Here is a 16,617-nt window from a genome sequence, read left to right as displayed (position 1 = left end):
TTTAATGCCTTACTGTAACGTCTTTAATGCCTTGCCATAACGTCTTTAATGCCGTACCATAACGTCTTTAATGCCTTACTATAACCTCCGTAATGCCCTACAATAACGTCTTTAATGCCTTACTATAGCGTCTTTTGCGTCACCGCAAGTGGCTCTTTTTCTCTTCTTTCCTTTTTAATAAATTCTTGCGTGCAATAAAAAAATCATTAACACTTCTTATGCATGTGAACAATTCTTTTTGTAGGAGGGATTGGGGATTTCGTCCGTTTTTACAGCACACCAGAATAATAATTTCATATCTTTTTTTTCTTTGCTTGTTTTGAGTTTTAATGAACCATATTGCAAATAATAAAGATCATTGCTTACATTTTCGAACAAGCATTCTAAATTTCGTCATCAACATTTTCCTACCCAAAAATGCACCAAATTCATGAAAAAATTTAAAAAAAGGTTTTTGGCTCATTACAATCTGATATGCGTTTTCAGGCATAGGGTTTGAAGCGGGTTTTGAGCGGCTTTGACAAAAAAATCTCCGTGTTCAATCCAGCGGAACTTTAAAACATTTTAATCTTAGGGGCTCCAAGGGTGTTGGAAACAGGTTCTTAAAAATTGCAATGCACTAGAATAGCATGGTTGAGCACGGGTTCTGAGAAGACATTCGTCGTGTTGAACTCGGTACTCAAACGATAATCTGCACAACCCTTGTCGAACTCCGTTTCGGATATGGGTGGCCTGAAAACAAAGCATTTTACTTAATCAGTTCAGATTGCCACCCACTAAGTAATTAACAGAGAGTTGGGTTCATAAGATTCAGCCATTTTTTCTTTTACTTGTCTGCTTTAGCTCTTTGACACCAAGTCGCTGAATATTATTTGCTGAAGTTTTGCTATATTTGATTCTATTTGCTCTTTTGCTCTATTTGCTTGCATTTGGCCTGTTTTGCTGTTACTTTGCTCTATTCATTTATGTTTGATCTCTTTCGCTTCTATTTTGCTCAATTAGCTCCCTTTTGCTTTTATTTTGCTCTATTCACTTCTACCTGCTCTCTTTTGCTATATTTATTCTATTTGCGCTCTTTTGCTTCTATTTTGCTCAATTAGCTCCCTTTTGCTTTTATTTTGCTCTATTCACTTCTACCTGCTCTCTTTTGCTACATTTATTCTATTTGCGCTTTTTTGCTTCTATTTTGCTCAATTAGCTCCCTTTTGCTTTTATTTTGCTCTATTCACTTCTACCTGCTCTCTTTCGCTACATTTATTCTATTTGCGCTTTTTTGGTTCTATTTTGCTCAATTAGCTCCCTTTCGCTTTTATTTTTCTCTATTCACTTCTACCTGCTCTCTTTTGCTACATTTATTCTATTTGCGCTTTTTTGCTTCTATTTTGCTCAATTAGCTCCCTTTTGCTTTTATTTTGCTGTATTCACTTTTACTTGCTAGAAATGTAAGTATATTGAGGTGTTGGTTCTAAAATAAAAAAAGGATTAAATTCATAATCTTGATATCCAGCAGATTTCATACTTTGAAATGAAACTTGGTTCTAAGTTCACTCTAATGAATTTAACTCGAGCCTTTCTTGCTAACGTCTTTTATTTTTCCAGGCTTCTAACGTTGTATAACGTCCAATTGAGATACGTCAGTCCGGAATCACTTGGTATGCCAGTCAATGTTATGTCGTTTGTTGATTCAAGAGGAATAAGACAAGTTAGTAAAAATTCAGTTCTTATATCGTTGTACTCAAAACAAAAAATAACGTCCAAATGACCTTATCTGTATATATTTAGTTTATGCATCATCTTAAACTCTCTTCTAGCCGTCCAAGAACCTGTCACTACGTTACCATAAGGGAAGGTCTAGTACACATAAAAAAAAAAAAAAAAAAAAAAAAAAAAAAAAAAAAAAAAAAAAAAAAAAAGCAAGCGGGGTATCATTCGAGATACGAATCTGTATGTCTTAGCATTAATTTGTAAATTACCTTCAGCTATGAAATTATAAAATAATAGTCAAGTCTCCCAGTTATCTACTATAAAATCCATCAATCATCAATCCTCCATTCTCTTCCACTTCTCCACAGACATGAAGAATGGCATAAATTACAATAATAGTAATTCTTCGGTAACCCTCCCCCCAAAAAGAGTTGAACTCCTTTTACTCCTTCAACCGAACTAACAAGTGCACTTACTATGTAATTTATTGTTTAAGCAATGCTGAGATTTATTCAGATTCTCAATTTTCTTAATTCTGCAACCAATCTCATTCCAAAATGATGCAATGTCTCTATAGACAAAAAAAGGATCATCAGAAAACCTGAGTATCACCGAACATCAAACAAGAAAAAAAAAGATAAAAATAAAAGGAAACCTGAACGTCACCGCTAGTGGAACATTGAACTTTTATAAACCTCAAACATTTCCATATTAAGTCATCTCCATGCGTCTTATCTACTTGGACGGTAAACCACTGCAACGAGTGTAGCATCGAACCAACTGCCACGTCAATCAGAGAAGACTGTTGGCTTGGCCATGTTCTGAGAAGATCCAAGTGGTTATGACTACTCCTTTGCGTGATTGGTACAGGCGACCAGGAGGTCAATTGAAAAAAAAATGGTGGACTGTTGTCAGAAATAAGCTTGAACCCGTTGGTGGATTTTGAAAGCTTGGAAGAAGGTGGGAAAGCTGCTGGATCCGGGATGCAGAAGAGCTGGCAAATAAGATTGGGGCATATAGGGTATATATACCCCTATATATTTTTAATTTTTTCTAATAATTAGATCACGATGACGTAAGAGATTCTTTTGACAGACTATGTCTTTCAAGATAATCGCATTAAAGGTTCTTAACTACTTCAACTGTCAAAGAAAAATTGTAATTTTTTCTTACTGTTATAAAAAATCGTAATTTTTTTTCCCTGTAAAAAAATTGTAATTTTTTTCATCTTGTAACTTAGTTTTGCTGTCAAACTGACCATAAAAAATGGGATAAAATATTTTCCTGGACCATGGGTTCCAGGACCGTCCAGGGAATCTGTAGTTGATTTCTGTGTTGTTTTTCATGGATATGAAAAACTGTGCTGAGATCTACTATTGCTGCTACAAACTCACTGCAGGGCCAGCCACTACGCACACTTCTCCTCCACCTGAATGTATTCAAAGCTTCACTCGTTACCCTCTCAAATTAGGTTCTAATTTCCTTTACAGCCTTCCTTGTGACCTCTTTGCAACTCCTTCGGGGACGAACTAATTTTTGTTTGGTCCTAGATGGACTGTCGAAAAGTTCAATTTCGCGAAAAATGTCATCCTTCATCTTAAATGTACGCTAGCAATCACAACTTTTCTTTGATTAAGCCCTAGAAAATAGGCAGAACGACATTATTGCACAGCTTGTTGTTTGACCGTCAGTCTAACGGGTACCTAAAACTAACCGTAGTAATTCCTCTGGAAAACATAACAAAAATCCTCCTCTGTCTTTCGTAACACCCAAGTTCCAAAACTGTTCTACTGCTACTACTAACAACGCATTGCTGCACCAAGCCACCTGAGGCCAACAGATACACACGCTCGTCCCGCATCCCGACCTGTTTGAAGTGTCTCTCTTTACATCCTCCCAATGGGCTCCAGTTTTCCTTAAATCCCTCCCTAAGACCTCTCACCGATTTGGGGAGGACCTGCTTTTCATTTGACCCTAGATGATTGGAGGAACAGGAAGGTCTTTGGCAAACTATCATCCCTCATCCGCAGAACGTATCCTAGCCATCTCACGGTTTCTCTCATTATAGCCCGGGATAGAACCAACATTTTTCCTACAGCTGACATACGGTCAGTCGGACGGGTACCTAAAACAATTTGAAGTTAATTTTTCTGGAAAACATCTGATAAATCCTCTCTTGTCTTTTGGAGTGCCTATGCTACAGAAATATACGACCACTGTCATCACTGTAGGCTCCAATATTATAATTTTGGTTTGCTGACTTGTCTTCCTTTTCTTCTAAACTTTATTTTAACTATGCAAAAACACTTTGGGCCTTGTCTATTCTACTTTTAACATTTTCACTGCACCCACCATATTTACTATTGATACTACTCAGGTAGTATTAAGAGTATTAATCTAAAATGTTAGTTTCAAGAGAACCTATCTCCACCACCATTGCCTTTATGCATAACAAACTGTTGTTAGGTGCCCATGTATATAAAAACGCTAGAGCGAGTATATAAATTTGCAGTTTTTAAAAACTTACCGGCTCTTATGCAAAATTATGTGAAAAATTGCGATTCATGTCTCCGTCAGAATATCAAGGGTCCTAGGCCTAACCCTTCTTTGGAAGAAACAATTCCTCCGTCGTATTTATTTACCTATCCACTTATAACCTATCCACTTGATCAATCTTCTTGTTTCATCTTCGCTCATTCCCAGTTTAACCGAGTTAGTCTTCATAAAATTTATATTAAACTCTATTCTTGTGCCCTGTGCTGGAAAAATCATTCATTTTGATAACTTTTCTATGAAGGATGCTCAAACCAACAGTATAACCTACGTCCAGGAGAGTTTTACCTTCCTATTTGATTCCACGCTCCCATAGCCTTTTCTTATTCCTTAGGACACATTCCATCAAAATAATCGACATAAATTCAGGATTTCAGTATTCATTTAATAGAAACAGCTTCTTAATTTTGGCCTAGACCGTGACTATATTATGCTATTTTTTCGGCATAAATAAATAACAATGTTAACGAATTACGAACGATTAAATGTATTGACAAAAAACGAAATAAAATAATTCGTCAAAGGATTGTTCATCTCTACGGTTTGATTTTATTCCTGCTTCGGCTAGGCAAACGCTTTGTACCAAGACGTGCCAGCTACGGAAAATGCTTCTGACTCGCGAGTAGTGAGTGTCTAAACTTGTGGATTAGTTTGTATCTGCGCTCATTGAGAGCGGGCATTTTTAGCGAGTAGAGAGCGGATTCACAAGAGACATAATTTGCACCGAGTATGATTTGTGCAGCAAGCTTCTGCACAATTTCAGTTTCACAGCTGAAATACTCTCTATTATGCACTTAAGGGCCCCAGATCAAACATGAAATAAGGTTCAAACGCAATGGTGCTTAACTCCTGATTCAGTACAAAACCAGCCATTAACCTCATTTCCCACCTTAATCGCAGCAATATTATTCTCGCACATAGCACTTATCACTTTAATGTTTTTATATCGGGTATACCACACAAGGATGGTATCTTAACTAAAGCTCCTTTGTCGGCTGAAATAAATACGTTTTGATAGTTTATAGAACTAAGGACTAAAGGGTCTAATAACTCAGCCTCTTACTAGAACCATACTGTTCTTCTCTTAAAGCTTTATCTCCAGTATCTCTATGTGTAAGAAGTATCATCATTCTAAGGAATCTTCGTTCTACAGATATCAAGCCAATACTTGTCTATTTTCCAACTCAACATATACTCCCCCTAATCTGTCCTGTTGTATTTCAAGAATATTTCTTATAAGTTTTTATGGCACTTGGTATTAACCAAGTGACATATAGCAGTCGCCAATTCTGTCGGTCTGTCGGTCTGTCTGTCGGTCTGTCTGTCGGTCTGTCTGTCGGTCTGTCTGTCGGTCCCGGTTTTGCTACTTTAGGCACTTCCAGGTAAGCTAGGACGATGAAATTTGGCAAGCGTATCAGGGACCGGACCAGATTAAATTAGAAATAGTCGTTTTCCCGATTTGACCATCTGGGGGGGAGTGGGGGCCCGGTTAATTCGCAAAAAATAGAAAAAATGAAGTATTTTTAACTTATCAGCGGGTATTTGGATCTTAATGAAATTTGATGTTTGGAATGATATTGTGTCTTAGAGCTCTTATTTTTAATCCCGACCGGATCTGATGACATTGGGGGGAGTTGGAGGGGGAAAACCTAAAGTCCCGGTTTTGCTACTTTAGGCACTTCCAGGTAAGCTAGGACGATGAAATTTGGCAAGCGTATCAGGGACCGGACCAGATTAAATTAGAAATAGTCGTTTTCCCGATTTGACCATCTGGGGGGGGGAGAAGGGGCCGGTTAATTCGGAAAAATAGAAAAAATGAAGTATTTTTAACTTATGAGCGGGTGATTGGATCTTAATGAAATTTGATGTTTGGAATGATATTGTGTCTCAGAGCTCTTATTTTAAATCCCGACTGGGTCTGATGACATTGGGGGGAGTTGGAGGGGGGAAACCTAAAATCTTGGAAAACACTTAGAGTAGAGGGATCGGGATGAAACTTGATGGGAAAAATAAGCGCAAGTCCCAGATACATGATTGACATAATCGGAACTTATTTGCTCTCTTTGGGGTAGTTGGGAGGGGGGGAGTAAGTCTTAAAAATTAGAAAAATGAGGTATTTTCAACTTACGAACGGGTGATCGGATCTCAATGAAATTTGATGTTTAGAAGGATATCGTGTCTTAGAGCTCTTATTTTAAATCCCGACCGGATCTGGTGATGGGGGCGGGGAGTTGGGAGGGGGAAACCTAAAACTTGGAAAACACTTAGAGTGGAGGGATCGGGATGAAACATGGTGGGAAAAATAAACACAAGTCCTAGATAGATGATTGACATAAACGGAACGGATCCGCTCTCTTTTGGGTAGTTGGGGGGGGGGGGGTTAATTCTGAAAAATTAGAAAAAATGAGGTATTTTTAACTTACGAATGGGTGATTGGATCTCCATGAAATTTGATTTTTAGAAGGATATCGTGGCTCAAAGCTCTTATTTTAAATCCTGACCGGATCTGGTGACATTGGGGGAAGTTTGGGGTGGGGAGACCTAAAATGATGGGAAACCCTTAGATTGGAAGGATTGGGATGAAACTTGGTTGGAAAAATAAGCAAAAGTCTTGCATACGTAATTTACATAATTGGAACGGATCCGCTCAATTGCGGGGGGGGGGGGGGGTAATTCTGAAAAATAAGAAAAATAACGTATTTTTAACTTACGAAGGAGTGATCGGATCTTCATGAAACTTCATATTTAGAAGGACCTCGTAACTCTGATATCTTATTTTAAATCTCAACCGGATCAAACGTAATTGGGGGGGGGACAGTTGGGGGGACCGGAAATCTTAGAAAATACTTAAAGCGGTGAGATCAGGATGAAACTGGATGGGAAGAATAGAAACCTGTCTAAGATACGTGACTGACATAACTGGACCGGATCTGCTCTCTTTGGTGGAATTGGGAGGGGGGAGGTAATTTTGAAAATTGAGGTATTTGTAACTTACGAAAGGGTGACCAGATCTTAATGAAATTTGATATTTAGAAGGATCTTGTGCTATAAAGTTTAACTTTAGGTTCTGACCTTCTCACAAGTGCCAAATGAGCTCTTGGCTCTTCCGACCTCGTCCAAATGAGCTCTTGGCTCTTCCGACCTCGTACCATATGAGCTCTCGGCTCTTCCGACCTCGTCACAAGTGCCATATGAGCTCTTAGCTCTTGTTATTCTAGTTTATGGTTAGCTTTAGGATTTGTTGGGAGGGGGGTTTAACGGATGACGTTGTGTTTGAAGATAAGTTTGATTTGCTAGTATATTTATATTTTATATAAAAGATTTTTTTCAACAAGTCAAGGAAGGCCTTTGTAAAATAAACAAAACAAAGCACATTATAAGAAAATAAAAATCTACAACAAAAATAAACCAACGAAGGCAGTTCACGGGGTCTAGAGACCACTCCCTACATATTTATCGAAATAGTTGCACCCCTCTGAAAGACAACTTCGAGACCAGAGTATACTCTGCCCCTCCCCATGAGCTTTTAGGGATAAAGGGTTTTTTCAACAAAGCTAAAGCCGAAGTTTAGCTAAAGTTTTCCTAAGCTCACTAGGTACATCTCTTTTTTTCAAAAATCGTCACAATCTTTAATTATAGACGGAACGGCATTGCAAAAGTCCCTTCCAGCAATCTTGTCAATACGTACCACCAGCTTATTGCCTGAGGGCTTAGTGCTATGAATGCATTCATGACCTAGAATAGAGTCTATTATTCCGCGACGCTTGGCAGGATTATTTAATTGTGATGGGACTTTTGAAATAACAACGTTCGCCTGATCATGATTCAATGACTGAGGGCCGGGGTTGCTAAGAGGGGGGAATTTAAGATCATACAACGAAATCTTCTTACGAATTTGCTTAAGTTCCGAATCAATGCTTACAAGCTTTGAGGCGAAGTTAGAATAAGCCACAGGAGGAATAACAAGAACCTCGGTAGGCAAAATAATCACGTATATAGGCAAAGACAAATTTTCGGTATTGCATTTCTGGAAGATTTCCATCATGTCCTTAATGTGACGGTAACTTCACAACTTCAAAATACTCATAATACATCAGTAATTACGTAACTTCACACTACCATATTTACGAAACTCATTTACCATTCTGTCAGCACCCGAGGCCTTATTATTCTTTAAACCTTTTAGTACTGTCTCTAATTCTTCCTCGCAAAATAAACCTTTTTTCACTTCTTAATTGTCAAAAAACTTTCCCGCTCTCTTCAATATAATGTTTTGTAACTTTTATCACAATTTAACATTCTCAAAATGTCCTGCCCATATCCCTTTAACACTTTGGTTATCACTAAGTTTTCAACACGATCAAATTTTTTGAAACTTATTCTTTTTTAGCACCAACTACGCTATTTGTTTATGTACTAACTTGTTTAATAGTGCTGACATGGTTCAACTACGCTTTTAGTCAATAGTTATAATTATTAAGCGAAAAATAGATAGGTCAAAAGTTGCTTGTTTTTGAATGTTCATGAGCTTTTCAAAATCTGGAACTGTTGCTTTAGCCGGAAGAAAGATAATTAAAAAAATTTGCTTTTGTTTAAAAGAATAAAAACGAAAATTTAATTGGTATCAAATTTTTTTTAATATTTGGACAACTAAATAATATTCTTCAGGAACTTTTAATTTAAAAAGACTAAGGGAGTCTCAAAAACTGTGCTTTTATACTTCTTGTTTTTATAGGAAAAATTTGACAGTTTGGAAGAAGCTTTACCAGATACTGACGTTCTCTATGTTACCAGAATTCAGAAAGAAAGATTCCCTACTATTCAAGAGTACAAACAGGTAAATTATGTTTTTAATGTCAAGCTTGAGAATTTTTTAAAATAAATTATTTTAAATAAAAAAAAATTTTGTTCTTATTAAATTAATACTTTAAATAATTAATTTAATTAAAAAGTTTAATAACTTTGTTTTAAAATCATTTGAATAAAGAAATTGTAATAATATTTTAAAATAAAAATTTATTTGTAAGATAATTTGTATTTTGTTTTAAGAAATACTGTACATATTGAGAAAAATTCTTCGAGGCTGGCTCTAGACTTGTTTGATAATTTTGTAAACACTGCTTTTTACGAAGGGGTTCGGATCCTCTCAGTATACACAATGATGAAAGAGTAACTTTCAGCTACTCAGAAAGATTTCCTTGGCATATCCGAATCAGCTAAAAACTAATTTTTGAAATGGTGTTTTTATTCTTTTTTCTCCTCATTTTTATTTGTTTTCACTAAATGTGTGCTCAAGAACTAATTTTTAATACATTTTGTTTAGTTTTTTTTCTGGTTTTAAATCTGTCATTAAGGACTTTTCTCTTAAACTAGTGACGAAGACCACACTGCCTTTCCATCGAAAACATCAAAAACAAAAAGAACTAGATCTACGTTGCATGGAAAACGTGAGGTGTTGCGGCAACCTTTTTTCGGCTTAGCCGAGTTGATTGTTGCGAGAGCGACATTTTGGTTTTGTTTCCTCGCTTCGATTAAACACTGAAGTTGTTAATCTGTAAGGATTTTAAAATAAATACTAGATACACCAACTCGCAAAAGTTACAAACCCCTCAGTGCAACTAGCAAAAGCTGGAAACCCCTCATTGCTGAAGATGATTGTAGCCTAACAGCCGGCTATTAATTACAGGTCCCGTACATATCTTACCAATGGAACCAAATTGGTCTTACCGTCAAATACACCAGCAATAAATAATAGGTACACCAACTAGCAAAAGTTGCGAACCCCTCATCGCCGAAAATGATTATGAGCTAACAGCTGGCTGTTGCTTAAAACTCCCCTATATGTCTCACAATTGGTATCGGCCTATTTTTGGTTTCAGTGTGTACCTTACTACTGAAGTTGTCGACCCCTTTAAACTTTCAAACTGGTATATCTCATGAAGAAATTTTTCTACCAAAAAATGGATGACATTTACTTTGAACAATTCATCAAGAGCTATCAACTGCCATAAAAAAATCTATCTGTCTTAGTTCAAAAGTTGACTTTTTTGCAGTAGGCCAAGTTTCTAACGTCACCATATAGAAAGGAGCAAAGGATAAATTCTAATTTCCTTAGCAATGTGAGAACTTCTAAATTTTAAGAGGCACATCTGATGTCAGGCACATTCTAAAGTTTAAGAGGCACAAACTTAGCTGAAATCACAAACAGAAATGGGTAAAACAATTGATGGCAGCACTTTCGGATCCGTGGAAAAATGCCACTTTTGATTCTGTAAATTATTGTATCTATCACTCAAAGAAGATATATTGGCTGCGGGCCGGGTACCTGCCGCATATATTTAACACTTCTAGATTTTAGTCCATCTTCAATTTGAAACTGGTGCCTGCCTGCTTGCCTGATAGAACGGAGCTTTCCACTCGAAAGCAGAAACATGGTTTGATGAAACGAAAGCTTGACTGCATAACTTCAGATAGTTCTCTCTGACATAGGCTATAAAACTCCAATTCACTTCACACACTATAGGCTCTGGCTCAAGGACAAGCAAAAACCATCCCTTTTGACCCCAGGCATGAGTTCTACGTAGCTTTCTAAAATGCAAAGTCATATTCATCAATCCGACCTAAGTTCCAAAATTTCCGTAAAAACCTTAGAGGTTAGACCCTTACCACTTTCTATAAATAACGTGGAATCGGAGTGCTAGGAACAAAAAAAAAAAAAAAAAAAAAAAAAAAAAAAAAAAAAAAAGAACACGACAAAACCAAGGTATTCCTTTCGCAACGCAACAATAGGGAATTCTTTTCGTAAGACAGTGGAAATCTAATTTGAATGAATTTTTAATTTCACAGAATATTTTTAAAAACCTATCGTTATTAACACAGATCCGGTTACGAATAGACCTTATGGGGTTAGCGGCCGAAAAAGCAAGATTATTCCTAAAAATGCGTTTTTAATTCTTCTTCTTTAATTTCAATGAATTGCCTTGTTTTATCTCACTTTATTTATCAGTCCTGGTTTAACTTCGTTGAAGTAAGGATGCTGGTACTGTTTTTAAAATGTTCATTTTAGTTTTATTGGTCTTATATTATTGTAAGTTTCTTCTTCTTTTATATATTTATGTTTTGCTGACGACAGACCTTGGGCATAGGGGGTGAAATATCCATTCAGATTAGATTTCCAATGTCTTACGAACAAAACTCCCTATTGTTCTTCTTGTTTTGATAAATTAGCAACATTAAACGTTTAAATCCCTTTATAAAAATATTTCTCCATCTTTCTTTGAGATTGATTTTAAAAAATAAGCCGATTTTAATAAAAATTTAACAATTCTAGACTTCCAACATATTTTGCTGTGAATCATTTATAGGCCCTCTACTGGGTTCATAATTATGGAAAAAGGTCATGTTTTTAACCTAGTTTCCTAAATTGTTCATAATTTAGATAAAGGTTCATAAAGGTCAAAAATAGGTCGATTTAAAAAATTAGATTTCCACTATCTTAAAAAAAGAATTCCCTATTGTTCTTCTTGTTTTTTGATGTGTGTGATGGAAAGGCAGTGTGGTCTTCATCGCTATTTATCTCTCTTTTGTGGTCGATTTTTTTCTACTTGTTTTCTAAAACGTTACCATTTATGTGTAATTGTTATTTTGGAAGAATTCACGTTGCAAAACATTCAAATAATTTGAAACAAAACTATTCAAGCGGTATGTTCTAAATAAAAGGTTTTATCCCTAACCAACCATAAATCCCCTGTAAATGTTTATGGGGAATACATTGACAAGATAAAGCTACTCCCAAATTCTAGACTTCCAACTTATTTTGCAGTGAATCATTTACAGGTCTCCCGTTGGTTTCATAATTATGGGGAAAAAAATCATATTTTTAATCTAGTTTCATAAATTGTTCATAATTAGAAAAAAGGTTCATAAAGTTCATATTTTTCTTGTCATCAGCTGGAAAGGACTTGGGGTTGTTGTCTTCCTCATAAATGACAAGCAAAGCAAATGTGCAAAAGTTTTATTTATAACATTATCAAAATCATACCAAGTATTATCATTATTTTGCGTTACATTATCAAAATCCTGTCAATTAGTAGTAAATCTTGTCAGACACGATACGAATTCTCTCTGATATTCCCAATCTTACATAGTACTAACAAAATCTTAAAGGTTATGGAAAAAATATCTAGCATGGCACTAGCAAAATCTTACTCGATATTGACAAAATATTTTCTGCTACTGTCAAAACTTTGCCTTTATTATAAAAATCTAGCATGGTGATATAAAAATCGTGTCTGATATTACCTAGTGTTGCCAAATCTGGCCAAGTGTTACCAAAATCTTGCCAAGTGTTACCAAAATCTTGCCAAGTGTTATCAAATTTTATGTGGTATTACGAAAATCTTACCCAATTTATAAAACATCTTTTCAAAATCATGCTAAAATCTACTGTTTCTTGAAATAAGATGGAAAATAAACAAATGCACGATTAAAAAATACCCAATATATTCTTCAAAGGGCTCTACGAAATCAAATACTTCGCTCTTGCCCCTACTCCTGCCACCTATTCATTTATGTTCATAGATATTATTATTTTTACTATCCAACTGCTACCATCTATTCCGCTATAGTTCTGAACTATAGTGAAAAATATATATAAAAAAACAACAAAAATATGTGCACCTTTGATGAAAACACCAACTGCTACTTTTTGTGTCCACTGAAAGTTTCTGAGGTGCACACGTCGTAAATCTAAGTTCTCGTTCATAAAAGTGAAATCAAAAATTCATACTTTTATGGTAAAAAATTCATAAAGTTCATATTTTTTACAACAAATCTATGTTGCAATTCAGCCCTTCCCCCTGGAGAAATTAATATCTCTATCAATACTTTACTTAAAGAAATGAATTTTGGTAAATTTAAATATTTTGTAGAATTTATCAACAAACATATCTTAATATGATTCTCTTGAAAGAATGTGAATATATAAAACAAATATAGGCTAATATTGATGGTTCCGTCAGGGGAACCAATTTTCTGGCAGGGAGATGACTCCCCCTCCTCGATTTTCAAGAATGGCTTTTGATGGCATTTCCATTAAAAAAGAAAAAAAAGAAATCAAAGTACCTTGAAAAATACATTTGTTTTTGTGTTTTCATTTAAAACCTGAAAACAATCATTGCCCCCGTCCTACATTGCTGTCAATTCGCGACCCAGAGATTAGTACTTTAAAGTTATAAAAATAACTGAATAAATAAATAAATAAAATAAATCACTTTTCTTTTCTCAAATTTGAAATCACCACAGAACACTGCAAGTTCCTTTTAGACCAATGCTTTAATCAATATAGACTCTTGTTGAGTTAGTACTGATTAATATAGATTTTAAGAGATTAATTGAAAAGAAAGTTGAATTACTGAAAATGAATGAAAAGTAGAGAAAATACTTTTCTGATTTTGAATTGTATTTATAAATACGTATGTGAAAAAGGGAGTGAGAAAGATAGTTGATGAGGGATTGAGTTTTTATTGGAGAAAGATAGCGTAGAATAAATGTGTGTGAGGAAGAACAGCGTTGCCAGTCAGGTAGAGATGAATAGAAATGTGCCTTTCTTTGAGGGTTGCGTGAAAAGAATTCAATTAAGTGTTTAAAATGAAGCCTTGTGTAATTAGTAGAAGTATTTTGGGCACAATTATGTAAAGACAATGTTAGATTTTTTCACATTGAAGCGTTCCCATACACGGTCTTTCCTGTGGACTTACAGTTTTTCAGTTTTTGATAAAAATTTAAAACCTGTACAATTTTTTCTACTTCACTCGAATTGGAGTATTTTTTGACCAGACATGTTATGATCTTTTTTAAGAGTTTTGGAGACATTGTTTTACTTTTTTGATATAAATAGTTACTAAATGCTGATGTTTTCATTTCATACAGACAGCCCTTCCTCTAAAAATAACATCTCTTTCTAATTTTTAACCACCGCTATCCATTTTGCTTCAAAATGTTTTTTAGGTTGCCATTGCTTAAAAAGAGTTAAAATTTCAAATGAAGCAATATTTCAGTAAACCTATATCTTATTTCTATTTTAACATTTTATTCCTCCCACATCCAGAGTCTTTGCTTTAGATTTGTAGTTTCTCAGTTATCGTCTTAGTTTTTTATAAATTTAAATTGATTGAAATATCAGTTTAACTGAAATTTACAGTATTCTCCTTCTTTTATGAGGCATTAAATCTCTATGACGATCTCTAATTTCTTCTTCTTCTCGTTTGAATGCCCGATTTGGGGATGGTAATGTATAATATGCAATACCAGGCCCTGCGGCAGCTAGGATTTCTAAGTTCTTGAAAATAAAAAAGATAATTCTTAGTTAAACGTTTTTCTTGTATTTAAGGTGTCTGGCCGGTATGTGATAACACCGCATTTGATGAGACTTGCAAAGACAAGAATGGTGGTTCTCCATCCTCTTCCAAGGGTCGACGAAATATCCCCTGATGTGGATTCAGATCCTAGAGCTGGCTATTTCAGACAAGCTGAAGGTGGAATGTATGTGAGAATGGCAGTACTAGCCATGGCTCTCGGAAAATGCTAACCTTAGTTTTGTGTTTATTACTTTGTTTAAGATATTTTAGACTTAATAAACTTCTAGTGTTTCATTAAATATTTGTGTACAAATTTAATTGAGTATTTAGTCATTGGGTGAGAACATTACTAATTTGTGACTAAATTTAAAGCTGCAATTTGTATTTTGAACTCCACTGGGAGAGGCTATGATGTTGAGGTATATGAGGTATGAGGCTATAATGTTGTATCAACAACATTATATTATTGCATAGTGTAAATACGACTTCGCTAAAAAGGACTAGGCACTTAATTCTTCTTAGGGGTGCCAATTTTGAGGAGACGATTGCCTTCCCCACTATATATTAAAAAATAACTTTTGGTATTTCCATTGAAAAAAAAAATATCTTTTCGAAAAATTATTTTGTATCTTCATTTAGAAGAGCCAAAAAGTCTTTGCCTCCCTCCTTACTTTTTTCTGAATTGGAATCCTTGTTGTCTGCTTACATGCTTATTTAGGATACACGTTTCAAGCACATCTTCAAAATTATTTGAAATTACTGAAATTTTCAAGCATATCTTCAAAATTATTTGAGATTTTTGAAATTACCGAAATTACTGAAATTTTCAAGCATATCTTCAAAATTAATTGAAATTACTGAAATTTTCAAGCATATCTTCAAAATTATTTGAAATTTTTGAAATTACTGAAATTTTATGGAAAGATCATACAAACGAAATTTTTTTCGCCAAGTCTCATTTTGGTGAGGCACCAAACTCATAATCTTGAAAAATAATACTGTGCAAAGAACACACAACACAAGTAGATTTTTTGCGCCAAGTCTCATTTTGGTGAGGCACCGAACTCACAATATTGAAAAATAATACTGTACAAGGAACACACAAACGGAGATTTATTTCGCCAGGTCTCATTTTGGTAAGAAACCAAACTCACAAATTTGAAAAATAGCTCCGTGCAAAGAAAACAAACGGAGGTTTTTGTTTTCCAAGTCTCATTTTGGAGAGACACCAATTCTCAAACTTGAAAAATAATACTATGCAAAGAAAACACAAATTGATTTTTTTTTCTCTCAAGTCTCATTTTGATGAGGCACCAAACTTACAAACTTGAAAAATAATATACAATGGAAAGAAAACCCAAATAGAGGTTTTCTGCCAAGTCTCGTTTTGGTGAGGCACCAAACTTGAGAAATAATACTATGGAAAAGAAAACACAAATGGATTTTTTTTTTCACCGAGTCTCATTTTAGTGAGGCACCAAACTCACAAACTTGAAAAACAATACACAATGGAAAGAAAACACAAATAGAGGTTTTTCGCCAAGTCTCACTTTGATGAGGCACTAAACCTCACTTTTTCTCGAAGTTAAATCATTATGTGCATTCAGTGTATAGTAAGTTACTAAACATTTGTTTACCTCGTAAACTGTCACAGCAGTATGTCTTGTCTGTTTCGTATGACCTTATCATTAAGTCAGTGAAGCGACTCAAATAAAAATCATGTGATATAGATGGTATTTATGTTAAAAATATTTGGCCTGATTCCAAAGAACTGATGTTTCATTTGCAGTTATTATTTCAAATGTGTTTGGTTAGTTCCATAGTTCCTGACAGTTTCCTCTCTGGAACTGCCACATCAATATTGAAACGCGGAAAGGATGCTTCTGCTTGTTCTTCTTATCACCCCATTACAGTCACGTGTACACGAAGCAAGATTTTTGAATATGTTTTACTTCCGTCAATCAATGAGAGCGCATTTTACGGAGAAAATCAGTTTAGGTTC

General features: G+C 35.0%; 1 protein-coding gene across 1 annotated transcript in view; it reads left to right on the top strand.

The window, feature by feature from the left end:
• Positions 1-14,914, top strand: part of LOC136033939 (multifunctional protein r-like) — a 248,362-nt gene extending 233,448 nt beyond the window's left edge. The window contains exons 31-33 of the mRNA XM_065714958.1: positions 1,600-1,702; positions 8,993-9,094; positions 14,648-14,914. Of these exons, the coding sequence (XP_065571030.1) occupies positions 1,600-1,702; positions 8,993-9,094; positions 14,648-14,845 (403 nt within the window). The 3' untranslated portion in view covers positions 14,846-14,914. The remainder of the gene's footprint in view (positions 1-1,599; positions 1,703-8,992; positions 9,095-14,647) is intronic.
• Positions 14,915-16,617: the final 1,703 nt, after the last annotated feature.

This window comes from Artemia franciscana, chromosome 12, assembly GCF_032884065.1.
Source record: "Artemia franciscana chromosome 12, ASM3288406v1, whole genome shotgun sequence".
NCBI lineage: Eukaryota > Metazoa > Arthropoda > Branchiopoda > Anostraca > Artemiidae > Artemia > Artemia franciscana.
Note: the sequence above shows the minus strand (reverse complement) of the source record. Positions and strands in the feature narration are given on the sequence as shown.